This window comes from Castor canadensis, chromosome 15 (assembly GCF_047511655.1).
Source record: "Castor canadensis chromosome 15, mCasCan1.hap1v2, whole genome shotgun sequence".
Taxonomy (NCBI): domain Eukaryota; kingdom Metazoa; phylum Chordata; class Mammalia; order Rodentia; family Castoridae; genus Castor; species Castor canadensis.
Window position 1 is genome coordinate 84,705,182 of NC_133400.1, and position 26,553 is coordinate 84,731,734.

Sequence of the window (26,553 nt, forward strand, 5' to 3'; positions counted from 1 at the left end):
GATAAAAAACAAATATTGCTTTCTTGTACTTATATGGACTGGACAATACTTGACATATCCACTAAAGAGTTCCTCATTATTTACCTGAAATTCAAGCTTAACTGAGGTCTTCTGTTTTTATTTGATAAATTTCACAAGCTAGTCAGAGAACATCATGTTTGAGAACATGAGTCCTGGAAATGGGCATCAGTTGGTTTGAAGCCCATCCTGGCCACGAAATGGATAAATAACATCATCAAGACCATCTATTCCTCTATTGAATGTGAATAATAATATCTTCCTCAGAGGAAGGCCAGAGCTAGATAGATGGGTATGATGGAAAGACTAACAATGTTTTTCCCCATCCAATCATTACTTAAATATTTTCATGAAATCTATTCAGTGAAAGCATGAGTAAGGTGTTTAATTTTAATGCAAAACAAAATGCTCATTTTAATGTAAGAAACTAACCCTCTTATGGTTTGGCTATCCTGGCATCTGCTTGGCTATAAAGCTCCTTCACCTGGCTCTATGCATAGTGGTGTTGTGAGGTTTCACAGTAGAAGATGTACCTAAAGTTCTTAGCATGGTCCTGCACATAGTAGGTATGTTATTGTTATTCTTAAGATATTTATGTATGAATAGCCTACTTTTGATGAAATTCCTTGGAGAGGGCTTTATAAGCATCATCTCATCAGAGCTGTAGATTTGAGAGATGCTCTGGTCTAGTTTTATCATTTTACAAAAAACTGATCTGGGGAGATTAAGTAATATTCTCAAAGTCCTTTTGCTAGATGGGCACATGGCCTGCAGTCCTCAGTACTCTGTAGTGTTATGTTATCTCATGAAGAAGTATACCAACGTGCTAGATATCTAGGTAGCTGACATAAACCATAAAAGAATTCCCCCTACAAAGCAAAGAACACCAGACATATTAAAAATATGTGAAAATATTACCTTTATCATTGTGAAAGTTTATGGGAACACAGAAATGTTACTATCACCACTGGATGCTTAAAACATTGGCTTCTTTCTCCCCTCCCCCAAAACCATATTCAACTCACACAGAAGAGAACCAGGGAAGGTGGATCTAACAATTCTTCAAGACCCATCTCCAAAATAAGCACCCATTTCCAATTGTGAAACAACCCAATGAGTATCCAAGTCTCTTTGGAAAACAGTAAGATGCTTGTGTGGATTAAAATCACAAATGCTTATTAAAACAATATGTCCAAGGAAGCAAGAGGACAAACAATGACAAACAGAAAGGTCACTGCCTGATGAAATATTTCCATTAGGTGGCTCTGTTCCTTGCTTATTCCTTGTCTTCCCTCTTAAACAAAAGAGGTGTGAGTGAGTGCTGCAGAGTTAACTTTTCCTGAGAGCTAAACCTTCACCTTACAATTCATTGTTCTAAACATGTTCTTATGTTTTTTGGCAGCTTAAAGATGCAGGCACATATCTGAGCTGACCTCCTTTGGCTGCAGTTTGCTCACAGTCTGTTCAGCAAGAGACTAAATATTTCTGACAGTGCTTAAGAAAGTAGTCACTTGAAGTAGTTTTACACTTTGCATTCTTATTAAAACTAGGGCTCAACACTAATAGTGTTAACACTCCAGTTGGAGACTGTGCATAATTATTTTTGAAGCACCATGTGGGGTTATGAAATGGGATTTCCAAGAAGTGCTTTAAAGGTTGGATTGATGGGTATTTCAAATGTCTTCAAGTTTTGTTTGATTTTAGTCTTTCTCCTCAGAGTTTTGGTTGGAGATCTCAGGTACAGGTATGCATTTGAATTTGGAAAGGTTTGTGGATAAAACTGAAAGGTGAGAAATACCTTGAGATGAGACAAATGGAAAAGTCTAGGAAACTTTGCTAGCCAAATAAAAAATAAATAAGCATCACACATTATTAATAGCATTTTAAAAGTTTGGTTGACCCATCTAACACAGCTCATTATCTGGATGAGAAAACAAAAGGTTTTCATCAAGCTCTTAGATTTTAAGATGTCAGACATTCTACTTTTAAACTTTAATAACTAAAAATATTTGTATACTGGGAACGAATTCCAAGTGATACTAGAAGGGAAGATGAACTTTTATCTCTCTGGTCTGTTTCAATTTCATTAGCCAGATAGATAGAAATTTTGTTGTTTAGTATAGTTACTATTTACTTGTTGAAGGATCCGAAATAAACACACATGCTAATTGTGTGTACTTGGACTAGCTCTGTGCTGTTTTTCTCAGCTATAAAAGCGGGGTGATAATGGTACCTGCCTTAAAGGGTTGTTGCAATGATGAAGTGAGATGATAGAGGCAAAATGTTTAAAACCAAGCTTGTTATGCAATGATTATTCAAATGACAGGCAAATCATATTTATGAAGGATTTATGATTAATAGTGCTATCTCCACCACACTCAGTTTAGTATTTTTAAGTGAATAAAATTGTTTTGATTGTTTTTTAATGTACATTAAACATAACTCAGCCACTTCATTTTCTTGACTGTAAGAAAACACACACACACACAAATTAGATGACAAAATCTTACTTTACTTTTCTTGCCTACTATTTAAAAAGTGCTGCATGCACATAGAGAGGATCCATAAGCCTATAAGGTCACAGCCTAAGATGAATCACGACTCCCCATTTCTACAACCAGATCCCAGTTATTATCCCTGCCAGCCCTCCGATCTTTATTTCTCCTCAACCACCCAATAACACTACTAGAAAAGCCAGCAACATAGATTAAGTGCAAATAAAATGCTTTGAGACAGTGTTCAGATAATGAATTTTTAGTTATTAATGTGTAATATTCAACTGTAGACTCACTGTAGAGGGCTCGAAGGTACAAGAAGATACAGGACACACACATGCATGCGTATGTGTACTCTACAAGCCACATATGTGCTATGCAAATGCTCTACCATGGAGCTACATCCCCAGTCCCGTATATGTACTTTTTATTGTGATTTTTCTTTATCAAGGTAATTACAGAAGAGTTGAATTACATATGCCATGCCATTTATAAGGGTCTTTTTGCTCCATCACAAGAGAATATTCTATTTTTAAGAGCCCATATATTTAAGCATTTAACAAAATTAGTAAATAATTTCTAAAATTTCCTTTGGATTGTCTGCATTAAGTGCTGCCTCACAAGTGAAAATCCTAGAAGTGTATGGAACTTTTTTAATAGGTCAATTCTTTGGAATGCATCAATCCTGGGCAAGCTGTTAAGACCAGTCAGCTTCTTTCTAATCGAGATGACCAAAAAAGAAAAAAAAAAAAATCTGTGATAAATAAATAATATAATACCCTTTCTAAATGAGTAGATTTCTGAACTTTAAAAACATTCTCTCTCCCTCTCTCAGACATAGGAAAAGAGAGTAAGCAAAGAATCTAAATGAGGGAAAAGCAGTAAAAGAATAAATCAGGTCTATGTATAAGTGCAGATAGTTAATTGTTTAAACAGACATCTTTTTCCCGTGAGGTTCTTCAAATTGAAGTCTGAACTTTTTCTCACTGAACACATATAATTAAACTGTGGGATTCAATCCAGTGGAGTTTTGAGGGGATTGTATTTTGAGTAAAAATAGCATGCCTAAAACAGTAAAGCAGCTTTGACTATTGACTTAAAAATACATGACTGCTTACCTCTTCTATTCTTTCTTCTCCACACTCCTTATCTATCTCCTTTCCTTTAGTAAGAGAGAGCTCTTCACTTGGAGCAAAATGCATGGGAGGTAAGCAGCAAGGCTTTGCATCCACATTTGTACAGTGGAAAGAAAGGCAGAACACACAACATTATTTGGTCAAGGTCAGACAGCAAGTGAGTTCCTATCACTGCATGCTCCCTAAATACCAAATGCCCTTTGAGGCTTTGGAGATGTCAAGGTGGTGGTGAAGTCTATTTCCTTGGTCAGAGAGCTGACTGCATTCCAGCTGGGGAGGAAACAGACTCTTGAATAAGTAGCTACAGTGCAGTGTGATGTGTGCCAGGCAGCCATAAATAGGGTGTTGTGAGAGAAGAGAAAGGGAAGGAGGGATTCCATTGTTAGCAGTCTTGTGTGTCACCGCAAAATTTTTACTTTACTCTGTCAGCAACAGGAAGCCCCAGGAGCTTGTGAGTAGGGAAGAAACAAGACCACACTTTTCTTTTCTGAAGATCACCCAGCAGCAACTTCAGGAAGTGCTGGGGCTGGGAAGAAAGGTGGCAGTGAGCCCTGTTAGAGTGTCAGAGGATCTGAAAGCAACAATTAAGGTAGGAGCAGGGAGCTAGAAGGACCTTCACTCACAGATGTTTCCATGAAGAAAATGAAAGAATGTAATGACAATTAAATACATGTGGTGAGGGACAGGCGCTAAACCATGGGCAAGTGGCATTTTCTCAGTGCCCTTTCCTTTCTGTGCCAATCATCAATGGCTTAGTGACTTCCTCCCCGCCCCCCCCCCACACACTGTGTAGATGCATCCAATTACTGCATGTGTGTTCAAGGACCTCCTCTACACAATGAGTTATGCATAGATTTCTCCAGCTCTCTCCTTAGAATCCCAGAGCTGAGCAGTCAACTGACAGCTTCATAGGCACAGTAGAGGCACCTCAAACCAATGATGTCCAAAATCAACTGCAAATCTGGTCATCTGGCAAGACTTAAATTCAATAAATGAAATTCCCTCCATGCTAAAAACCTTGGAGTCATAGTTGACACTTCCTTTTCTCTCACCCTCATGTCCAGTATCCCTCACTCCCATAGACTGAGGTTATACTTCCAAAATATCATTTGGCTCGTCTACTTATCTCCAAGTGATGTCATCTATACCTGGATATCTACAATAGTCTCCAAATGCTCTTCCCATATTCATCTTCCTTCCCTCAAATGCATCCTCCCTTCCACTGTCAGAATGAATTTTGAAAATGCAAGGCTTGTCAGGTACCTTTCTGTTTAACAATGCAAGTGGTTTCCATTGCTCTCAAATTAAAAGAGTAAAACCCTCAACATGGCGTTGAATGAGTGCTATGTCTTCCTGCTCTCTGTTTTTTTTTTTTAATTAATTTACCTTTTTATTATTCATATGTGCATACAACGCTTGGGTCATTTCTCCCCCCGCCCCCACTCCCTCCCTTACCACCCACCCCGCCCCTTCCCTTTCCCCCATCCCCTCGATACCTGGCAGAAACTATTTTGCCCTTATCTCTAATTTTGTTGAAGTTCCTGCTCTCTTTGTTAGTTAATTTCTACATGGTGTTCTGATTTCAGTGTAAGTAACTATTCCCCTCCATCTTCTTTTCAGACTTTCCTAATTAGGTCCGAGACCTGTATATAATTATCATAGCACCATGTACCTTTCTACCTACCCCTGAGCACAAATGTGATTTTATATTTATTTTTGTTATATTATTATGATTTTTCTCTTTGCCTAGACAGTTAACTCTATGAGGCTGGTACTGTATTTGTTTTGTCCCATCATTGAATTCTCCACTTGTAGCATGAAGCCTCACATACTAGATGCTTTATAAATATTTTAATAAAGATAGACTAAATGAATAAGTCCATTTTTTTTTAAATATGAAGAGGTAGGGAAGTAAAGGAAGCCATTGATCAAAGCTGAGATAGAGTTGGACCTTCAGATGAATTCAGCACTGGTTACAGATTTTTTAAAACAAATCTTTTTTAGATCTCTATAGGATATCCAAGTAGAGCAGTAGAAACTGGGAGTTTCCACGCTTATGGACTTGAAAATTTACAGTAGGAAGGAGGTGGGTATGGAAAAGGGATGCAATTTTAAATGTGTGTAGGGACTATCCAGATAAGGAGCAATGAGGGACACTGTGAAATGGAGAAGCAAGAGACAAGTGGCAGTGGATATAAACTGGAAGATGGAGATACATGTTGTGCTTTAAGGCATGCAATATCAGATTAAAAGGAAACATTTTATCAGCAAAACAAAACACTTCTGCAAGTTTCATTCCATCCTCTTGGAGAGGTTTTTGACGTCTTGAAGAATGGAAGCAAAGAAAGTCAAAGAGGCAGAGAGTGGGAACTAATAACAGAGATTACGAAGTGAAAAAATGATCATAGAAGTTGGAGAAGCAGTGAAAACCAAGAGAGGAAAGTTCCCAAAGAGAGAGGGGTGAGTCAACAATGTTAATGCTTCAGAGTTCAAGTACAGAGAGGACTGAAATTAGGCCACTGGGTATTACTGTTAGGATTCTGCATCAGTAATCTTAGCAAAAGCAGTTTCATGCTAAACTCATCATAGTATTCACAGTGTCCAGCTCTTGAGCCAGGTTGATTTTGGTACTTCCTCTTCAAGTAGGGTTATTCCTGAGTGCTGTTTCTGACCTTAGGTAACTGAAGTTCTTTTGATAAACATCAGTATTGCGCATTCTTTAATTTTTCAAACTAAAAGTAAAATTCAAATATAACTAAAATGAAATCAAAGCAAAGGTAACATTGTATCTGCTTCTTATTATCACAATTTAGATCCCTAACAATGTTCAGAGATATATCTCTAAAGAGAAAACATTTCTTCTGTATACACTACTTTAATGGGTCTGCTTTGTCTCCTGCTTTTGGCATTTGGTATAAGCAGTCTGTATGTCCATGCCAGCCACATGGTTGTCTCATTCTGCCAGAACCTCAGAGAGGGTCACTAAAGGCACTTGCTACAAGTCCCATAAATGCTCATTAACCCAAAACTAATGACAAGTGACCACCTCTTAAAAACCATAGCCCTGAAATATAGTTTCTGGATAGATGCTGCCTAAACAATACTCTGTGTGATCAGTGTTTGGGTTTAGGTACAAGTGATATTAATCACTACATAGCATACCAGTTTGTTTGTTTACTTAGTTGGTGAGTATTATATGCCAGGGGCTTTATAAAGATTATCTGTAAGACCCCTTCAGGGTAGGTGACCGAGGAGAATCAGCTAAGTTCATCCAGCTATGAAGTGAAGTGAAAGAGTAGATTTGAATTTCAGTCTATTTTGCTATGAAAACTTTTCTCTTGGTACCCTTTAGCCTCAAGAACAAGTTAGAATAAGCAAGTTTGCTTTATTTTATTATTTCATCATATAATTGTGTCAATACACCAAATTCATGACAAAGAAAGCCTTTAGATAGACATGTGTCCACTCCCTCTTCTAACTCTGATCCCATGTGAAACATCAGTCCCCTTCTCTATTCTGTGGCCCTCCACTGCCTGCCATCTTTGTTGTGCACCATTTGGAAGCTTCTGGGTTCAGTTCCCAAGTTACCTGTCTAAACTGCTGACACTACATAACTCTGACCTATGAACTCTCAATTTTCTGTTCTAACTCCTAATTTTCTGTTTTAAGGAAGAGTCAGTCATGTGGATTAGCATATTTTATCTTCCATTTACCAAGCTTTTCCTGTTGGAAATTCTAGTACTGCCTGTAGTTACATGCTGTCTTTTCAAAAGAATATCTGCTTAACTTTAATCCATTACCTGGATGTGGAATTTACTAAACCTAATTGTTACATGGAATCACCTGTGGAGAGTTTAATGGACAAGCAAGGAAGCAAATTACTGCCATATGATTAGTTTGAGTAATACTAAGTTTGTTTATCCAAGGCCCTTCAGAAGAATGGACTGTATTTTTAAGATATGACTTGTTTTCCATATCTGCACAGAAGCATGTCTCTAGTTAACTGGACATTTAATTTTCCACTTATTCATTTTTTTCCCTTACAGATAGCTCTTTGGCCATTCAGTATGTGTATGATGCAGAGAAAAATAATTATATGGATGTCATAATTAAGCTGTGCATATGTAAAATACACTCAATATACCCAAACCATCTTGATTGCTATGATCAGGTGGACTGGGTTTTCAGCAATACTTTTGTAAACAGAGGTTTATTTAAAGTCAGAAGCTGGGGGGCAGCTCTCAGAATCACCCTAAAACCAAACTAACTAAATTTCCTCTGCTTATCTTTTAAAGATCAGATATAAAGAGAAATCAAAATGCAGATCAATGGATTTATGGAACATTATGGCATTTCCACCAACGTTCTAGAATGGGTTCGTTTGTCTCCTTTGAACTCTCATTAAGAAAAGCTTCTGTATGTACCAGTGGCAAAACCACAGAAGCTTACTGCCTCAAGATGTGACTTAAACTTTTATTTTATGGCTTGAAGATTAAAGTTTAGAGCAAATACAATTGCAGGGTCAATGAAAGTAAACTATCTATGTGAGAGAATGGTGTTGCCACAAGTGAAAACACTTTCCTTTCACTATTTTTATAAAGAAAAACATTGCCTGCCAAAAAATAACTGATGATCAAAAGGGATTTAGGCCAATTTAAGGGGCAAAAGACCCAAGCTATGCAACATAGATTCAAGGATGCCAAATCTTCTTTCTTAACTTTGTAGTGTTTGAAGTTTATATGCAAATGCTTAGCTCTGTTCCCCATCTTACTAACAGGCTGGTTGAGAGCACAACAGGTCTGCTGATTTACTGAGTGGTGAACTGCAGAGAATAAGCAAAAGACAAGGAAGCTAATTTTATGGCAACAAAAAAAATTAACTAGAGAATTAAAGCTTAATATAGCTTTATCCTCTGGAGAGCTCTGCCTGATTGTAGGACAGCTTAAAAGCTGCACTTGAAAGCACAACAAACCAGTTCCATTCTAAGGGCTTTGTCCAAGATATGTTTAATAAATGAAAAACCACATCTGCCTTCCGTAATGAGCCCTCAGAGGTAGAGTTCAGGAAGCAGGCAAAGAGGTTCCACTCTCCAGCTTGGTTAGTAGGTTTTAATGAAACAGAGCTCTAAGTCCAAAGAAACTGTTTTCCTCAGATACTCATGCTCCTTCAAAAATGGGAATGACGATCCCTTCCTCCTTTCCTAAAGAAATATTAATTGAGCAAATTATGTCTTAGACAGTGCTGTTCCTTCTGGCTACTTTCTCTCCTTCAGGACAAGGATCACCTGATGTAAAATCTGCCTCCCATGTTACAAAGCAAAAAGGAGGACAGAGGTGGCAAGCCAGGAGGGAACCTGGTCACATCCAGGCCACAGCAGGAGCTCCAAAGGTTTTCTGCTCATCAGAAAAAAGTCATAAATGAAATTAATATCTTTAAAAGAAATTCTACCTCAAGTCACATCCCTCTCCAGTGATCTTTTCAAACCACCATTCTTGTATAATTCTAGTTCTTTGACAAGGCAGACTGACACTTTCAATCTAGTAATTTAAGGGCAATTTCTTGTGAAGTGGCAATTTATTAAGTAAGATTCAAGAGTGCAGAGGGCTATCATAACCAGGAAGCAACTCACCTTAACACTCTGTCTCCCTGGCTTCCGGTCTTCTAGAGAGAACTTATGGGGTGTTATTTCAGGGATACAGAAAGCCTCATTAAACTTCTAATTCCTAAATTCTTCTGTCCCTGACTCCCATTCCACATTGCATAATTATGAATAAGTCACAAAATGTAAGTTCCCTGATTTCAGATGTGTTGATTTAAATTCAGAGTAAGCTGTAACTGACAGAGCTCTCTGAGAGCCTCAGACTGCAGGAAGCAACTAGGAAATCCATGTTACCTTACTGGGCCCAGGGCTCTCTCTCAGTCCTAAATCTCTCCAAACGTACTGCTTCAGTTCTGTAGTGATTGTGATGAATGACCCATCGTGGAGGGGGCAGAGAGGCACCATTTATCAGCAGGAAATGTGGGGCTTTTCTGAGATGCTGTATTAGTTACTTTTCTCATTGCTGTGACCAAATACCTGACAGAAACAACTTAAGGGAGGAAGGATTTATTTTGGCTCTTGGCTTCAGAGGTATCATTCTGTCATGGAGGGGAGGGTGTGGTAGAGCAGAGCAGTTCAAGTCATGGCAGCCAGAAAGCAGAGAAAGGGCAATACAGGAAGAAGCCAGGACAGGATATAACTACCAGGACATACCCTCAGTGATGTGCTTCTTCAAAAGTCCCCACCTACTTTTTACCATCTCCCCCAAATGCTGCCATGATATGGATCCATTGAGTGATGGATCCATTTATTAGGGTGGAGCCCTCATGATCTAAATGTCTGTGGAAATGCTCCCACAGACACACCCAGCAGTGTGTTTCACTAATGTAGGCATTTTTTTAATCCAATCAAGTTGACAATTAGACTGACTTAATCATGGATATCGAAGCTCTGTGCCTTCATTCTAGTTCAGTCATTCTGGATACAGAGTTAAGGCACCAGGTCAAGTCACATTTCTTCAGAAGTCATTTGTTTTTTTGGCTCAGGACAATAAATGAACCTAGCTGCCTTTTCTCCACAGATTCCTGTACTCCTTTTATGGCAGAATGTTCAGGGATCCTCTTCTCTTTTCTTCCCTCCCTTGATCTCCTGTCCCTCAAACAGATGAGCTTCTGCTATGGACTGATAAGACTCCAAGTCACTGAAAGGACATTTGCTAATGAGTGCAAGTTCTGGGCCTTCCTTAAAAGGTGAAGAGTGCTTTTTCCCTTCATGGAGCCAAAATGAAAGTGATCCTGAGTTTGCAAAAGCCTAGCTCTCTCTCCTTCCCTCTTTGTATACTCTGTCTTCTTTCCAGGGTGAAGATGCAGGACAACTTAGGCCAGCTCTGCACATACCCCAGGGAAAACATACTTTCTCTTCTTTTTCTGGCTCAATCTCCCTATTGCTGGCCAGGCTGCTTTATATCTGAAAGGATTAGAACTCAATGGAGTATATTGTCCTTCAGCTAACCTACGTGTTGGCAAATTATGGCCCAGAGGACAAATCCAGCTTCCTGCCTGTTTTTATAAAGTTTTATTGGTGTACAGTCATGACTCATCACTCATTAGACATTATCTCTGGTTGTGCTGCTGCTGCAGTGGCACAGGTGAGTACAGTAGGTTCTAACTATCCAAGGGGTCTTCTGCACCCATGTGTGCAAACAACCATGAATTGAAAATATTTAGAAAAAAGTTGTGTCTGTACTGAACATGCACACTTCTTTTCTTGTTATTATTCCCTAAACCATAGAGCAAAACAATCCACACAGTATTTATATAAATGCTATGTAATAGATATTATAAGTAACTTACAGATGACTTAAAGTTTATGGAAGGCTGCTCATAGCTTACATGTAAACCCCATGCCATTTTATTTAAGGGATTTGAGCATCTGCAGATTTTAGTATTCAAGAGGGCTCCTGGAATTGATCTCCTGAGGATTGCAAGGGATAACTGAAGTAGTAACAGAGATTGTATGGTTGGTCAGCAAAGCCAAACACATTTACTCCTTGACAACTTTACAGAAAAACTTTGCTGAACCTTGGTTTAAACCACAGCTGAAAAAAATTCTGTATCTGTTTACCTGAAGCTAAAACATTCCTAATAGACCAAGGTTTCACTGATTTTTCCTCAAGGATTCACTGATTATTCTCTTTTTAGTGTTTACAGAGCAAGCACCTCAATCTGAAGTTATTCAGGACCACCTAGATTAGAAAAATTATGTTTCATATATTCTAGTACTCAGAATGATATAGGGGTTCTGAACCAAAGCTAAATCCTTTATAAACTATTACTTTGCTTCTATTTGTCACTGTTTCTCTGAGGCCCTGAGAGTCCCAAATTTGGCCAGAAATGGCAGTATAGGAGGTTGGTTAGGTATCATAGGATATTCCACCTCCCCTCGAAAGTAGTACTGAACTGAAGGACCCCCCCATGGTCCCTCCACCCTCATTCCCTCTAGAAATTTGTGGGAGAGGAGTGGCTTGATCCACACCAGCACCCACATTCTTGGGTTCCCTGAGCACAATACCATTTATCAGTGCCCGATGTCATGCTCATCTGCATGTAGGAGAGCTACATTTGTTCACATCATTCAGATGTGCACACTTAAAAAACACCCATCACAGTCAGCCTTCACATGGGAGCAAGGTTTTTGCTCTCAGGAGATTAATCTATAATACAAAAGACTAGATAAGTAAGTAAATTAAAAAAAAATTCCCAATAGTTAAACTACATGTTTTTGTAGAGCAATAAACAAGTGCTGAAGAAATTCTAATGAGGCAAGTTGGGCAATCTAATTAGAGCTCTCAGGGAAAGTTACTTTTGGGAGCTCAGGTTAGAATAAACCTTTAAACCCATATGCTGTAATGGAGAAAAAGGGAACAGCAGTCCAGCTTTTGGGAACTCAATAATGTCCGCTCTGTCTAGTAACAATGGTGGCAAGGGACTTTCATATGCAAAGGCTCAGCAAAAGCATTAAACATCATTTATAAACAACAATCTTAAACAAGGGCAATATTTTTCCAGTTCACAAAATCACTTTACCCACCAGGAAGCATGATGAAATAGATAAAAGTGCTGTTTCCACAGGCCTCTAACAATTCTTTCTGGCTTAGACATTTGTGTCTCTATAAGAATGAAAAACTAGCACAACAAAAACCAAAATGGAGTTCTATAGCGGTGGTTAACTGAAACACCTGCAGCCTGGATTGATTGCAATATTCAGCCCCCGAGGACGAGTCACACGATCACCAATGTCGGTACTTGTCCTCACAGCTCATCCCTACAACAGCTGATTTACATTACAGTGCTAGTTCAGAGGTAGGACATCAGAAAACAGATTTGTAGTTTAGTCCATCAGCTCTACAGAAGGACTGGGAATAAAGCAGTGTTGAAAGAAAATGAGGATCAATAGAAAGAGAATTGCTTTGCTGTGAGAAAAACTCAGTGTAGGAAATGGATCACAGTATCACTCAGAGGTGGAATTCACGATCCACGGAGAAGGTGCTTCTCTGTTCTATCCTACATGGACCATATAATTTTATAGATGGGGGATTGTTAGTTATAATCTGGTTCAATTTCTTATTTTAGAAATGAAGAATGTGTGGGTGTCTGGCCACAGCCTGGCTCAGCAAATTATGGTGTCAGCAATATAAAGGATATAGATGGACAAAAAGATGAATCAGACATTGATCATATCTATCTTCCAGGAGTTTATAGCTTATTAATGGAACTAAGATATCTAAACAGATAGATAGATAGACAGATAGACAGATACACATTCACATTACAAAATAGGAAATATGCATATATTTTTGAGGATCTGTGTTTGGATTTGATTCAGCTCTAGGAATAGTCACAGGAAGAAAATCTTACTTCTGGTTGGAGGTATGTTGGGTAGGGAGAGAGAAGCTCTCAGAACTCAGAATATACCAAGCCTAGGTTCCAAGTTTCCAAGGACAGCAGACCCAGGCAATCCTGGGGACATAATGGTGAGCCTCATCAATAATATGGTATTTGGGGAGTGGAGTATTTTTTTCCCCACAGAATTGAAGAAGGAGTGTGAACACTTGACCTCTGGAATTTGTTCTAACTTAATGCACTAAAATCAAGAGGGGAGACACAGTGGCTCTGTTTGAGGACTGACAGAGCTTGATTCTTGGTTTTACAGTGTATACTGCAGAATGTGACTCTTGTATTTGGGGTCATCTTTCAACATAAACACTTATCTAGGGAGAAGGAGAAAGAAGAGGCACCATATTCTTTTTTTTCCATGACAAGAATCAACTCTGACCAGATGCCATGTTCCTCTGAATTCTCATCTCAAGTCAGCCTCAACCTCTGCCTATAAAAACTACTGACTCCACGCAAATGATTTTGCCCATTCTCTTCTTCCAATTCAAAGACTTGAATAAACACTGCATTAGTTTCTAACAACTCAGAGCCACATCTCTTGGATGTCTCCAGTCCTTCTTTATACTGCCTGCTCGAGAAAGCTTGAGCTTGCCACAGATTTGGTTGTGTGCTCCAACCAACACCTGACTACAGGCCTGACCACTTTCTTAAAAGCATTGACTAGAAAGGGCGTACAGTCCTGTGTCCTTCTTTGTTCCCATGCAATACATATGTAGCTCCTAGAACTCAGGAGTATTTTTCTCAAGGGTCTGAAAACCGTTCCTTTATTAATTTTTTTTCCATCAAAAGGAGGAATGTTTAATTACGGCATCTCCATGGTATGGAAGATTTCCCCATGTGATTTTCCTCTTCTCTGACTGCTGAACCTCTGCTTCCCATCCCTGCCCCTAACTCCTTAAATTCTTCTTTTAAAAAAGACCAGCCACCTCTGTACAAATCAAAGTTGAGTTCAAGGATATTCTTCCTGTTGCAAAAGCATATTGTCCTTACCACTTTCACTAGTGTCTGGCTTTGTTTATCCCTGACAGACATCTGGCACGGTGACTCAGACCTGAATCTGGCACTGTCAGACCCCTAGATTTGACAAGTGGACATTTGGCATGCAAAAAGTCCTTTGCCTCATCTCTGTTTCCTTGCTTTTGGATCTCTGGTGGTAAGTCTGATTCTTGATCCAAAAGTCCCTTGGAACATGGTGAAGACAGATTTTATTCTTATGATTCTGGGTGTATTCTCTGAAGCTGGGTTACAGTTCCAGGCTGCTTCTAAAAGGAAGCTCGTTGGCTGAAGGCTTTCCTTCCTGGATACTTATTTCAAGTGGGGATTCACTCTCTGAGCCCTGATGCAATTATTATTGTTCGTTCCTGGCTCCTTATCCTATATGATTCTACACATCCCACAGGAACTTCCTAGCTGACTGAAAACAAAACCAAAACCAAAAAACCTTCCTTCAACTCCTGTTGGTAACACACTGTACAACTATGGTACAATCTGACCATTTATTGATGTGATGACACTAAGGATAATTTAGAACTTTGATGGTTTCTTTGGGAAATTCAAGATCTCCCAAAACTGACTCTCTTCCCATTACAACTGCTCCTCTGGTTGTCCCACCACCTTTCAACTCCCTCTGGCTCCCCTGTGTCCTTGGGTAGGTCCCAATTCAAGCTCCTCCACTCCTTGCTCTACCTCCACCATATCTTCCCTTTCCCATCCAGCCCCTCAACTCCTACCATCACTGGAACTTTAGGTGTTCACTGGGGGCTCTCAGGGGACTTGGGAACTCCCAAAAGGAACTACCCCAGGTTGAAAATTAAATCTTTCAAAAAATATTGGAAGCAGACATTTAGTCCATAGTCTCTGTAAGATTTTATATCAGAGAAAATAGTAGCATTTGCTCCAAAAATATTGGTATGAATATTGAATAGGTCCACTTTAAGTTACTCCATCTGCCAGAAACACACCTTGGATATACTTTTAAAAATGCAGTAAAGATAAGGATCAATTCTTATATGAAAAACTGAATTTTGAATTATTGTGCTTATGACTGACTCCTGGCTAAAACTGAAGAATGATAACCACAAAGTCTCTAGTCATGTTTGTCTTTATGTTTAGGTATTATTTGCATATGCTATATAATATATATATATGTATTTCCCTACTTCCAGATGAAATTATGAAATGAATTTATAAAATTCCTCAAAGGAATTTTAATTTTATTGACTGACAGAGAAATAAAACTCATAGGAATGTAGAAACTAACTCAAAACTCTTTCAACCTTATGTAATTTGAGCAAAAATTTGACAAATAAGATTTTTGATAGTGTCAGTTTAATAAAATAGGTATGTTTTCAGAGATGTCAACATTAAATAAAATATAAACATACATTTTAATTTTACCTGGGTTTGCCAGTCTGATAAGTCAAGGTTATAGTTATTAGATGTTTAAGATTATAAAAGTGATTAATTTGATTTTAATCAAATTAAATCATTATTTGGACAAACTTTATTTCAATAATAATTGTGTTGTACAATACGTCTGCCTAAAGACAGTTTGTAAAATTTTGCTTGATAATTTACAACCTTGGTGTTATACTAAGTAAAATAATAGGTGTTTATTAAGCATCTAAAAAATTTCTTAAAAAGATAAAATGCTGAGAACATTCATTATTAAGCATAAGTTACAGTTTATGTACTTGTGACTTCTTATTTTTATAAGTCGTAGAATAGATAAACATTTGTTCTTATTAATACATGTTCTTCTTGATGTATTAAAAATACATATGTTGTAAAAAGCATGAACCCATAGAGATTGTGAGATGGTATATTTATAAAATTTACTAATCTGTGACAGAAAACTGGTTTTTGGTAGAGTGTTCACAATTGTTTACTTCCTAGTTTTCTCTAGAAGATAAAGGTTACTCAGAATAAAAAATTGGAATCAATATATGTAAATGAAACTTAGAAATAACAAAGGACAAAGGGAAACAACCTTGAATGAAAGGTATGCAAGGAATGCAGGGCATGTTTATGCTAAGTAGAAAGAACAATAATTTTGTCTTAAAGTGAAATGGTTGGTTGTTCAGAATGAGAAAAAGCAGTATAGAGCAAAATCTCAATGAACATAGAAAGTTGTGTTGAGGAAAGGAATCTTAGGTTTCAGCCTTATATTAATTAGCCTTATCTAATTTGTTCAGACTATTATACCAAAATACTGGTGGGCTTAAACAGGCACTTATTTTCTCAAAGATATGGAAAGTAGAAGTTTGAGATCAGCCTGATTCTCATGAGGTCTCTTTTCCTGACTTGTAGGCAACAACTACTCACTATGTCCTCACATGGCAGAGAGAGAAGAAAGGAAAGAAGAGGAAGAGAAAAGAGAATAGAAAAGAAGGGAAAGGAAGGGAAGGGGAGGGAAGAGAAGGGATGAGAGAGAGAACATTCTCTTCTTACAAGGGCACTAATCCCATCCCAAGGGCCCCTTCTTCAGGACCTCATCTGAATTTAAGGTTCCATTTCCAAAGATTGGTGGTGTATCACATAGTGTATAAATTTTAAGGGGACAAAATTCAGTCCAAAACAGAGGTCAAAGTTGGCTAAGATGAAGTGGATTTATATATAAAGTTTTGTTTAAATAAGCATTAATATCAATAATTTACTGATGCAAAATTAGAGCTTTACTTTCTAATAAAATGACAAAGTGCTTTGCATTAGTAGTCAGTTACTAATGGTTGTGAATGGTTTTCTGTACCTTTTCAGTAATCTGTCTAGGAAACAAATACTCTGTGTCTTATCACAATCATTTCCTATGCTTCATGTTGTCTTACTGTGTCTTTGATTAAAGGAACTGAATCTCTTCACTTTAATAGAATTAACTCTATTAAATTTATTTATGTATTTATTTTTGAATTCTTATTATCATTTTGGTTAAATAGGTAGCTAATTATCATTTCACAGTGACCCTATTTAGTCAAGGGTTCAAACTTTTTGACATTTTTAACAACTTTACCATCACCAAATCAAATTCTTGATGGAGTTATCTCGGTGTTGAACTGACTTTGTGATTTCCCTGATGATGTTGGGAAAATCTCAAAGGTTTTTATTCTTTCACCTTATTAAAAAAAAGGGGGGGTTTTAAAAAATTGAATTTATTTGATAGGTAGAATGAATGAAAATCTGTCTAATAAGAACAGATGTTTAGTGTTTTCTAGGTTGTATTTGTATCAGTAAATATATTTTTTAAAATGGTGGAAAATTTATCAATGCTCTTGCCATTCAGCATATATTTTGGCACTGCTTGACTTGATATTAGACAATAATAATATTATAACAATATCATATCATGTTATTATAGTAATATTAAATTATGTTAATATTACACTAATATTCTAATATAATAGTATAAGCATAATTTCCATTATTATTTTTTAAATATTATGTGTCACAGAAACAACCACATTTCCTTGTCAATTGTGTTACTATTTTTTGTGGATTGAATTCAGGGCCTCCTGAATGCTAAGCAAGAACTCTCCTACTGAGCTAAACCCCAGCAGAACTGTGTTATTTTTATAATGAATTCACATCACATCTCTAACTTCGGCCATTTTAAGTCTTTTTTCATTTTCAGAGAGTTATTGTTTACTCTATTGCTTTCTTGAAATCTATTGCATTCAGTTTTAAAGCCAACTGCTTTGTCTTCAACAAAAAAGGAAATGTCTCCCTTGGTGTAAGGTGTGGTAGCCCATGCTTGTAGTCCCAGTTACTCAAGAGGCTAAGCAGGAGGACTGCTGTAATGTTGAAGTTTGAAGACAGCCCAGGTAACAATGGTGAAACCCATCTCAAAAGACAAGCAAATAAAATAACACCAAAACATAGGAATATTTCAGGGGACCATGGAAAGGACAGTGACAAGTACCTGGGATACAAGTTTCTGATGATATTGCTTAAAGTTTTGAGATCTTTCCACTGAATGTAGTCAAAGTGCAGAACCCTAGTGCAGAACCTGACAGATTCATAAAACTGCCAATTCAGGATCAAGTAAAACAAAATTAACTACATTGCACTGAGTAACTGTGACAAGATCCAGTCTAATTTATTGGTAAAAAAAAAAAATCTCCAAGACAATGAACAAGACCAGAACCTGATAACCCACAAGGGTATGCTATGTTTTTAAAATCTGATTATAAATTAATATTCTAGTTTATGGATTTTGTTTTGAATGTAGCTGGCTCTTTAATGTTCTATCTTCTATACATTAAAAAAAATCTCATTTCCTTTCCTCTTAAGCTATCTATGACCCATAACATTCTAATAAGTCAAACTTTTATAAACAAAATTGAGTCACACATCTTTTTAGCCCTAATGGATCCCTCCAAATTTGGAAATCATTATTGAATACTCTTATTTGTATGACAATATAGTTATTTGCATGGGTTCTGGAAGTGTCTGAAAGCCATTCTTTTAAATGTACAAATCAGGAAGGACAGATCCCTGCCTCCCAGCCTCTGAGACTGGTCTTCTAGCAGCTAGCATTGCCAGGTATCAGATACAGCTGGCCTAATCCACAGTTACCTTGACCAACCCTATCTAACTTTCCACTTCTCTGACTATATTGAGTCCCTGTTCCCCACCACAACTCCTTACTTCTCCCTTTAAAATGTCCTATCACTTCTGCACAAATCAAAGTTGAGTTCAGTTGGTGCTCGACACTCTTCCCTATTGCAATAATAGATTGCTGATGAAAATCTGTCCTTCCACTTTAACTGTTGTCTGTTTCTGTTTATCTCTGACATCACAAAGGGTGGAATGAAAGTTGAATGCGATTCTCCTCTGTTTTGGGGCAATGTCCTCACTGTGGTCTGTGATCGTGAAGAGACCTTACCTAATTATATGAGAATTTTCATTTGTGATTTTGCTAAAAGATTTCAAATGATTTGAATTTGTTGGTTTTGTTTTTGACACCTTGCTGGTTTAGCCCACTAAGGAAATAGATCCCTTTAAGAGTGGAAGCAATATTGTCAGGCAAATATTTTTCTACTGATTATCCAAACCAATAAAGTAAAAAAAAAAAGAAAAAACCCAAAAAACTGATGATGGTTTTTTGTTTTTGATTTGAAAATGCTGGAATGAAATGAAAATGCCATGGAAGTAGCTGACCAACCTCTGAAAAACTAACTTTTTTCAACTTTACATTTTTATGTGATATTTTAATCACCTTTTTCATTATTAGTTGTGGCATATGCCACATTAATCATGTTTTATAAAAATAAATCATTCTGTAATGTAATAATTTTAAAAGGCCAACATAAAAAGGCACTGACTAGGATAGTATATGACATCATTTTTTAAGTGCTTTGGCTCAGAATTAGAAGAGCCAAGTCCACACTGCCTTCACCACTGCTGTGTATTTGGGTAAGTTACTGAACCTCTCTGTGTATCACTTTCCTCAAAATGAGAACAATAATATACTACTACCTCCTTCACAGGACTGTTGCAAAGATAAAATGAGATATTATATGTGAAGCACTTAGCATTATGTTTGGCATGTCAGAAGCATTCACATTTCTCATGTATTATCCTCCTCAGAAGATGAATTTTTGGTCATCAGATGGGTAGCCCACCCTCGATGCCCACTAACAGAACATCTATCTACCTTCCCCCAAGTCTGTGCATCTTCAAGAAGTCATGTAACAACAATGGTGAACATCTACATAGAGCATGCATCCAAAAATACACAGCATGCGCTCCCAAGCAAATGTGGAATTCATCTTAGGAAGTTCATCAGGCATGTGAAAGGGAAATGGATCTAAATGAGCTAGAGAAAGTAATGAAAAGGAAAGAAACAGCCAAGTAGAGACTGAAAACATGTCAGGGCCTGGTCTATTTTTTGCATCAACATGTGTTGTTCTCATTAATGGGAATTTCTCACACACTCAGGAAGAGAACAGGCAAAAGTATATTTGGTTATAGCTTTAAGGTTCATCCAAACATTTAAGGGATGTGGTAAACCATAAATTTCTTTCAGACTATAATCATCTTTGTGAGATCAAGTACATCTGACTTCAAACACCTCTGACCTTAGAAACACCACAAAAGCTCCTTTGAATTTTTTTTCTAATAACGAGGCAAGTTTAGCATATTCACTTTGTCATATGAGATTTAAAAACGTCTGTTCAACTATCTGTCAAAGCCACTTCTGTTTTCTTGTCAGTCACGTTATTAGTCTTGATAATAGATGAGAGGTAGATGGAGGTCCATGGGCCACAATCAGCCCATGGCCTGTTTTTATGAATAAAGTTTTATTGGCTCACAGTCAAGCTAACTTGTTTACATTTTGTCAGTTGCTGCTTTGATGCCACAATGACAGAGTTGAGTAGCTGTGGCCGAAATTGTACAGCCAACAAAACCTAAAGTATTTACTATCTGGTCTTTTATAGAAGAAGCTTGCTAACTTCTGCCCAAGATCATTCTCTTGTCTAGAAAGAATGAATTCTTGAATTCTTTGAATTGAATAAGTGATATATATTAGATTCTCAGACAGAATTTTATATTTTTCTATGTTACCAAATCAGATACTTTACTGAACAACACAGAAATACCTTAGTGGGAGCTGGAAGTCATAATAGCACCAAAACACCGTGGTAAATACTAGAGTTATAGTGTGAACAAAATATACAAAGCCACTGACTTTAACGGAGTGTATAATCAGTTGAGGGAGAGATTGACCATTTAATTCATTCATTTATTCTTCATTCATTTACTTATTATCTACTAAGAAGTGTTAGAAACTATTTTAGTTACTGGGTGTCTATCAATTAAATTTTAAAAACAATTATACATTCTAATAAGGGAGCGAAATGATCAATGAACAAATGCTTATGAAAATGGTAAGGTTTTGGGAATGCTGTGATGAGAACACTAGTTGAACCCTATGACATTGACATCGTTGTAAGACAAAAATAGTTGCATATTGGAAATTGTCCCTGGTTCAAGCTATCAGAAGAGTGACTTCTGGATGACTTTAAGGTGGGAGGTCAAGGAAGGCCTCATCAAGGAGTTGACATCTGAGCTTGAACATGAGTGACAAGCAGCCCTGCCAATAAGTAAGGAAAGATTTCCAGGCAGGGGATGGGGGTGCAGATAAGGCAAACAAAGCCAAAATAATCTTGGCTGTGTTTTTGAGGAAGAGAAAGATCAGCATGGCTGGAGCAACATGAGCTCTAGAGAAAAAAGAGAGGAGAATCAGCTGGAGATGTGGACAACAGTCAGGTCAGATGGCGTTAAGATGAGGATACTGACTATTTTCTAAGACTAGAGGGGAAGAGTTTAAGTGGGAAAGCCATATCATCTGGCTGATGGCTTTTGAAAGTTTTCACTCCTCTTGTGTGCAAAAGAGAGAGAGAAGAAGAGTTGAAACAGAGAGACTAGTCAGGAGGAAGTGTGAGTTCTGTGCAAAATGAGATGCTAGTAATGGGAGCTCTAGAGGCACTGGCAGTGCTTTGGATGTAAATTAAGAGGGAGAAGAGAGGCAAGGGAGGATGCCTGCCTTTCCCATTTGAGTACGTGGCTGGGTAATGGTGGGATTCAGAAGCCTACCACAGCTGGAAAAGAACAAGTCTTGGAGACATTTTACACATACAGTTTGCACTGAGCTTTGACAGCTGCATGCATACGATGGGCTTTGCTGAGACATCTGGGAACTCTAAGGAGAAGTCTAGGCTGAACTGTTGTAACAGGACACATGGGAACAGAAGTGAAGAGCAAAGTCCCTCAGAGGAGAGGACTGAGGGAAGAGAAGGAGATTGGGCTGGTTCCACTAGTGAGTCTGTTGCTTCTAGTGGCTTCATCTCCTATGTTCAATTCCATTATCTTGCAATGGGAATGCTAAAGTAGATAGGAGTTTTTTAAGACCCTCCCCAGAGATGATGCAGGGGCTGGGAGAGGGCTAGAGAAGGAGCCAGGTGTGCAACGCTCCACTCCCTTTTAATTGCCTTTGCTGTTAACATTTTCCCCCTTAAGTAATATCCATGAACACTGAATTCTGTAGTAATCATATTGCCAGGTTCATTTGTTTTATTCTTTTACTCGTGGGCCTGCTACATTGTTGATTTTTCTTCTTCTGCATACGAAGAATACTTTTTCCTGATTTAGCTTATTTTGAATCTTTTCTTTGTGGAGCTATAGAGTTTGTGTGTTCTCAAGAAGGGGTCAGGCTTGCAGTTAAAAATGGTTGGTGTGTTTTTGGTGGCATTAGATTTCTTTTATGTCCCTTGAGGAAGAGAACAATTGCTGAACTAGCCAATAGCATTATTCTCACCCTTGATATTTCCATGTGACTAAATGGACCTTGGATGGAGTGACCGCAAATACAAGTTTTAGCAAGAAGTTTATGACTTGAAGTTGTGTACCTCAATGACGTTAAAATAATTGCCCCAAAATAATTTTTTTTGAAAGTGCTCTTAAACTGTCTTTTAGTTTTAGATCCTATCTTAAAATATCAAATTTATGGCATATGCAGATTTAAAAATTGTGTCTTGCAATCACTTTTCAGAAACAACAGCTTTTGTGGAACTCCTGACAAAACACCTGAAAAAGATTCCAGGTTATGTGGACTGAAAGCCTATCTGACTTTTACTATGCTTTATATTCCAAGTATTCTACTTAATGGTAAGGAGTTTACTGGAATGGGAGCTCTCATCCCGTTTCTCTGGATTTCTAAATTATATCTGTGATATAATTTATATCACAGACAAGTCAATATGGCATTACAGTGCACACCTTATTCTCCTGATAGGTTACCCATGTATACTGCTGTGTTCTATCTTTGCTTTTCTACATTTTATAGGCAGAGACTGATTGTTGGTGAGTGAACAGTTTAATGAATCAAAATTAGCCACTAGGATGTCTTACTGTAAATAACTAAGCAACTTAAAATGTACTTTATCTTTGGGAAGGCTCACACACAGTTAAAAAGCAGATAGAATAATTCTTGGCAAGAAGAGGTGTTGATAAAATGAACTTAGCACAGCCAAAGTAGTCCATGCAAAAATGTTTATCCCACTTCTTGCCAGTCTGAGTTTGTCAAGCTTTACTTTAGTCATATTATACACTTCACTCATGTTAGGGACACATAAGAGGGAAAGGCAACATTGTTGCTGATTTTTAAATAGGAGAAGACTTAGAAACATTATCTGGAAAGGCCGGAGGAGGGCTACATTTTAAAGACTTGTAATCAGTTACACACATTTTTAGAGCAAGAGCCCTCCTTATCTAGTTGTGAAATAACATTAAGTTAATCACCCAAAAAGAATTTTTTGAAAGCACTCTTAAGATATCTTTTAGTTTCAGAGATAGGTTAGTAATGCAGTTAAAGAAAAGGAAAATAAAACTTATTCTAAGAGCTGTGCCATAAGAACATTTGTAGAAGTTATCATGTCTCAATTAAATAAAGCTTAAACATGCAAACAAGCAAAAAGGCACTGGAAGACTGATAAAAACGGTCGTACTTGTTTTTCAGTAAGAAAACCTGGGAATTAATTAATGAAAGTAGAAGGTGATAGCCACAAAGATGTTCATTGTGTTGTCAATACAAATCAAAGACTGGAAACAATCTAGATTTTCAACAAACAGGACAATTTGTAAACAATGTACACCAACATTCTGGGGCTTCATATAGTCATTTGAAAGTTGGGCAGAAGCATAAAAATATGTTTGATATGCTAATTGGAAAAATATTATAAAATGTCATATATTACATGATCTAAAACGTATATACAGAAAGTTCTAGAAAGAAAGATGCAACAATTAAGAAAGAAAATAAGGTGGACAAAATTGGTCCTTTTTTCCCTTTTATTTGATCTTTCTATAATGTTGCTTTAAAAAAATAATAAAATTAGACAAGTCCTAAGGCAGAACTCATGAAAGGGAAATAAGGAAACAGCTAATTAATGCAAGGTAAATGTCAGGAAAAAGGAGTCCCAGTAACATGCATACTTCTGCTCATTTGTATTCCTCACTCGGGTTTTGGTCTGCCTACTATGAAACCATGCTTGTCCGGCAGGTATTTGGGAAAACATGACACTATGTAGAACCACTTTTAATAAAAACTCTCTCAATTGAACATTTTTATATTTCAAAAACTGCCCAACATGCTTTCACTAGGATATACCCCGTAGAGTCTATTTAAATCTACCAATCCACTGCGGATTCTACCAAAGGTGTCAGCTTAGACTCAAGTGGAAATGCTGCATGAACTTGGCCACTTTTCACTCCTGTCTTCTAAGTTTTGGGGCCTCTGAGAGATGAAGAGGCCAGAGTTCACCTTTTTTAGGAGCTTTCAGAGAAAGACTTCATTCCATAAATTGTACTTACTCGATTTTACTTCCTAGCTTTCCAGATGTGTCGTGGGAGTGGCTGTGAGGGGAGAGGGCACAGCAGGAGAAACACATTTGTTGAAAGAGGAACAGCAGAAAGCTTTTGTGAAAAAGTTCCCCTTCCTATCTGAAGTCCCACACATCCCTCTTCATGCCTTCAATGCCTCTGAACCTGCCTAATAATGAAGCAGGAGGACAATTTCCGAGTCAGCCAGTGTCAGGACCTCTGAAACCCACCGGCCTTCCTTCTAGCTTGTTTTCCCCTCCTGGAATGATGCTTGAGGACAGCACACATTCACTTGCCTCCGTCTGTCTGGCTGCTTGACATGGTTTCTGTGTCAAAACCCAGTATTCCTCCAGCCAGATCCGCGTGTCACTGAACCCCCCCTGGCATCTCAGCGACCTGCAGAAGCTCCTTCAGTGGGGAGGGGGCGGGGGGCAGGAACTTGGCCGTGAACTCCCACAGCGCTGGGGGAGAAAGCAAAGCAGGCCTACCTTAAAACTTTCCAGTCTCTCAGGGGATCCAAGTCAGAGATTAGGGAAACCATTGTCTTAAGAGCTGGCGAAGGAAGGAAGGCGAGTCCTGAGGCGAGAGCGAGTGAGCAAGTGGAGGGGGCCGGGCCGGGGGATGGGGTGACAGGACGGGGACGCGGGCGGTGGCTTCTCTGCTCGGCCGGAGCAGCAGCGGCGCCCAGCGCGGCTCTTCCTCCTTCCAGGGCTGATAAGCGCTGGTCCTGGCTTTTCTCCACCCCCCACCCCCCAAATCAATCTTGCACTATATTACTTCGCAGACCCGCTTCCCAGCCCTCTAACACCGCCTTTCAAAGCCCCTGTAATCTGCTCCAACTGATCAAATTTGACCTTTTTGTAGCCCACTTTATTCCAAGCACAGCTCTCAGTTAAATCTCTCTTTATTAACACCGTCCTCCTTGGCTTTCTTTTGGAACAAACACAGATCAAGCCTGAAGCCTCCAGACTTCAGCAGCAATCATTTACAGATTACTGCAGGCTGCAGTCCTCTCCTCCTTTGGGGTGTTTCTCCTGCCTGAGAGATTTTCTTTCATATTCCTGTCAGAGGGCTGGTTAGGTTTCTTTCTTCCTTTCTTTCCTGGCTTAGGTTCTGGGAAGCTGACATGGGGTTTAGAGCTTCCTTCTGAGGCTGTAACTACATTGCTGTTAGGATTTGTTTTTAAAAAATAATTTGGAGTGTGCTGCTAACAAGCTAGAATTTACTGTGTGTTTTCTGACAGATTTTCCTTCCTTCCTTCCTTCCTTCCTTCCTTCCTTCCTTCCTTCCTTCCTTCCTTATTTCCTTCCTTCCTTCTTCCCTTCCTTCCTTCTTCCCTCCCTCCCTTCCTCCCTCCCTTCCTTCCTTCCTTTCGTTTTTAAATAACATGAAGGGGGCAAGTGGAATCTCTAAACATGAAGACAAAGTGTGGACTTTTCTCCTTTCACTTGTGTCCTTCATTTAAAGCTAAACATCCTTCCAGTGATCATCTGAAATTGTGCAGAGCAGATGTTAAAACACAGCCAGAGCAGTATTATTTGCCTGTGGTGGCCATGGTTCATGTCTTACCCCTCTGGACCAGCGTGGGTTCTTTATAAGTACACAGATTTCTTATTTTTATAAGCACTGCCTCTTGAGCATGGGTTCTGTTTTCCCTGGAGGGTCCTTGTTGTAGCTAATCCCTTTACAGCTGGACCTCCTTCTGTCCTCGAAGGATCTTGTCCTCATAGGATCCTGGAATTAGTTGTCCTTAAAATCATCAAGCTCAGGCTCCAGACCATGTCCTTTAGACTACCAAGGTTTTTGGTATAGCTGCATGAACTTTACTTGGTATCTTTTGTTTATGTCAAATTCCTTTTTTTCCCTTACTCTTATTTTAAAAGGAAATTTTAGCTGGTTACCATAAATGGAAAACTAGCTTCCCCAGTCTTTGGTAGAAGGGAAGAAAGCAATTACTATTGTATCTTGGACATATAAACCAGAGGAAGGCTCTGCAGTGGTCCTTTTTTCTTTGTTGAAAAGAGAGTTTAGAG

General features: G+C 38.2%; 1 protein-coding gene and 1 long non-coding RNA gene across 14 annotated transcripts in view; one reads left to right on the forward strand and one right to left on the reverse strand.

Moving 5' to 3' along the window:
• Celf2 (CUGBP Elav-like family member 2) overlaps positions 1-26,553 on the reverse strand; it is an 808,044-nt gene that overhangs the window by 477,642 nt on the left and 303,849 nt on the right. The window contains exon 1 of one of the 13 annotated variants that reach the window (XM_074056680.1): positions 25,009-25,104. The exons of 11 other annotated variants lie outside the window; for them this stretch is intronic. In XM_074056680.1, the coding sequence (XP_073912781.1) occupies positions 25,009-25,061 (53 nt within the window). In that variant the 5' untranslated portion in view covers positions 25,062-25,104. Of the gene's footprint in view, positions 1-24,511; positions 24,982-25,008; positions 25,105-26,553 lie in introns of those variants that run through there. One more of the 13 variants, XM_074056677.1, reaches the window with a different exon arrangement.
• LOC141417534 (uncharacterized) overlaps positions 24,982-26,553 on the forward strand; it is a 34,404-nt gene continuing 32,832 nt past the window's right edge. The window contains exon 1 of the long non-coding RNA XR_012442171.1: positions 24,982-25,111. This is a non-coding gene — a long non-coding RNA (uncharacterized lncRNA). The remainder of the gene's footprint in view (positions 25,112-26,553) is intronic.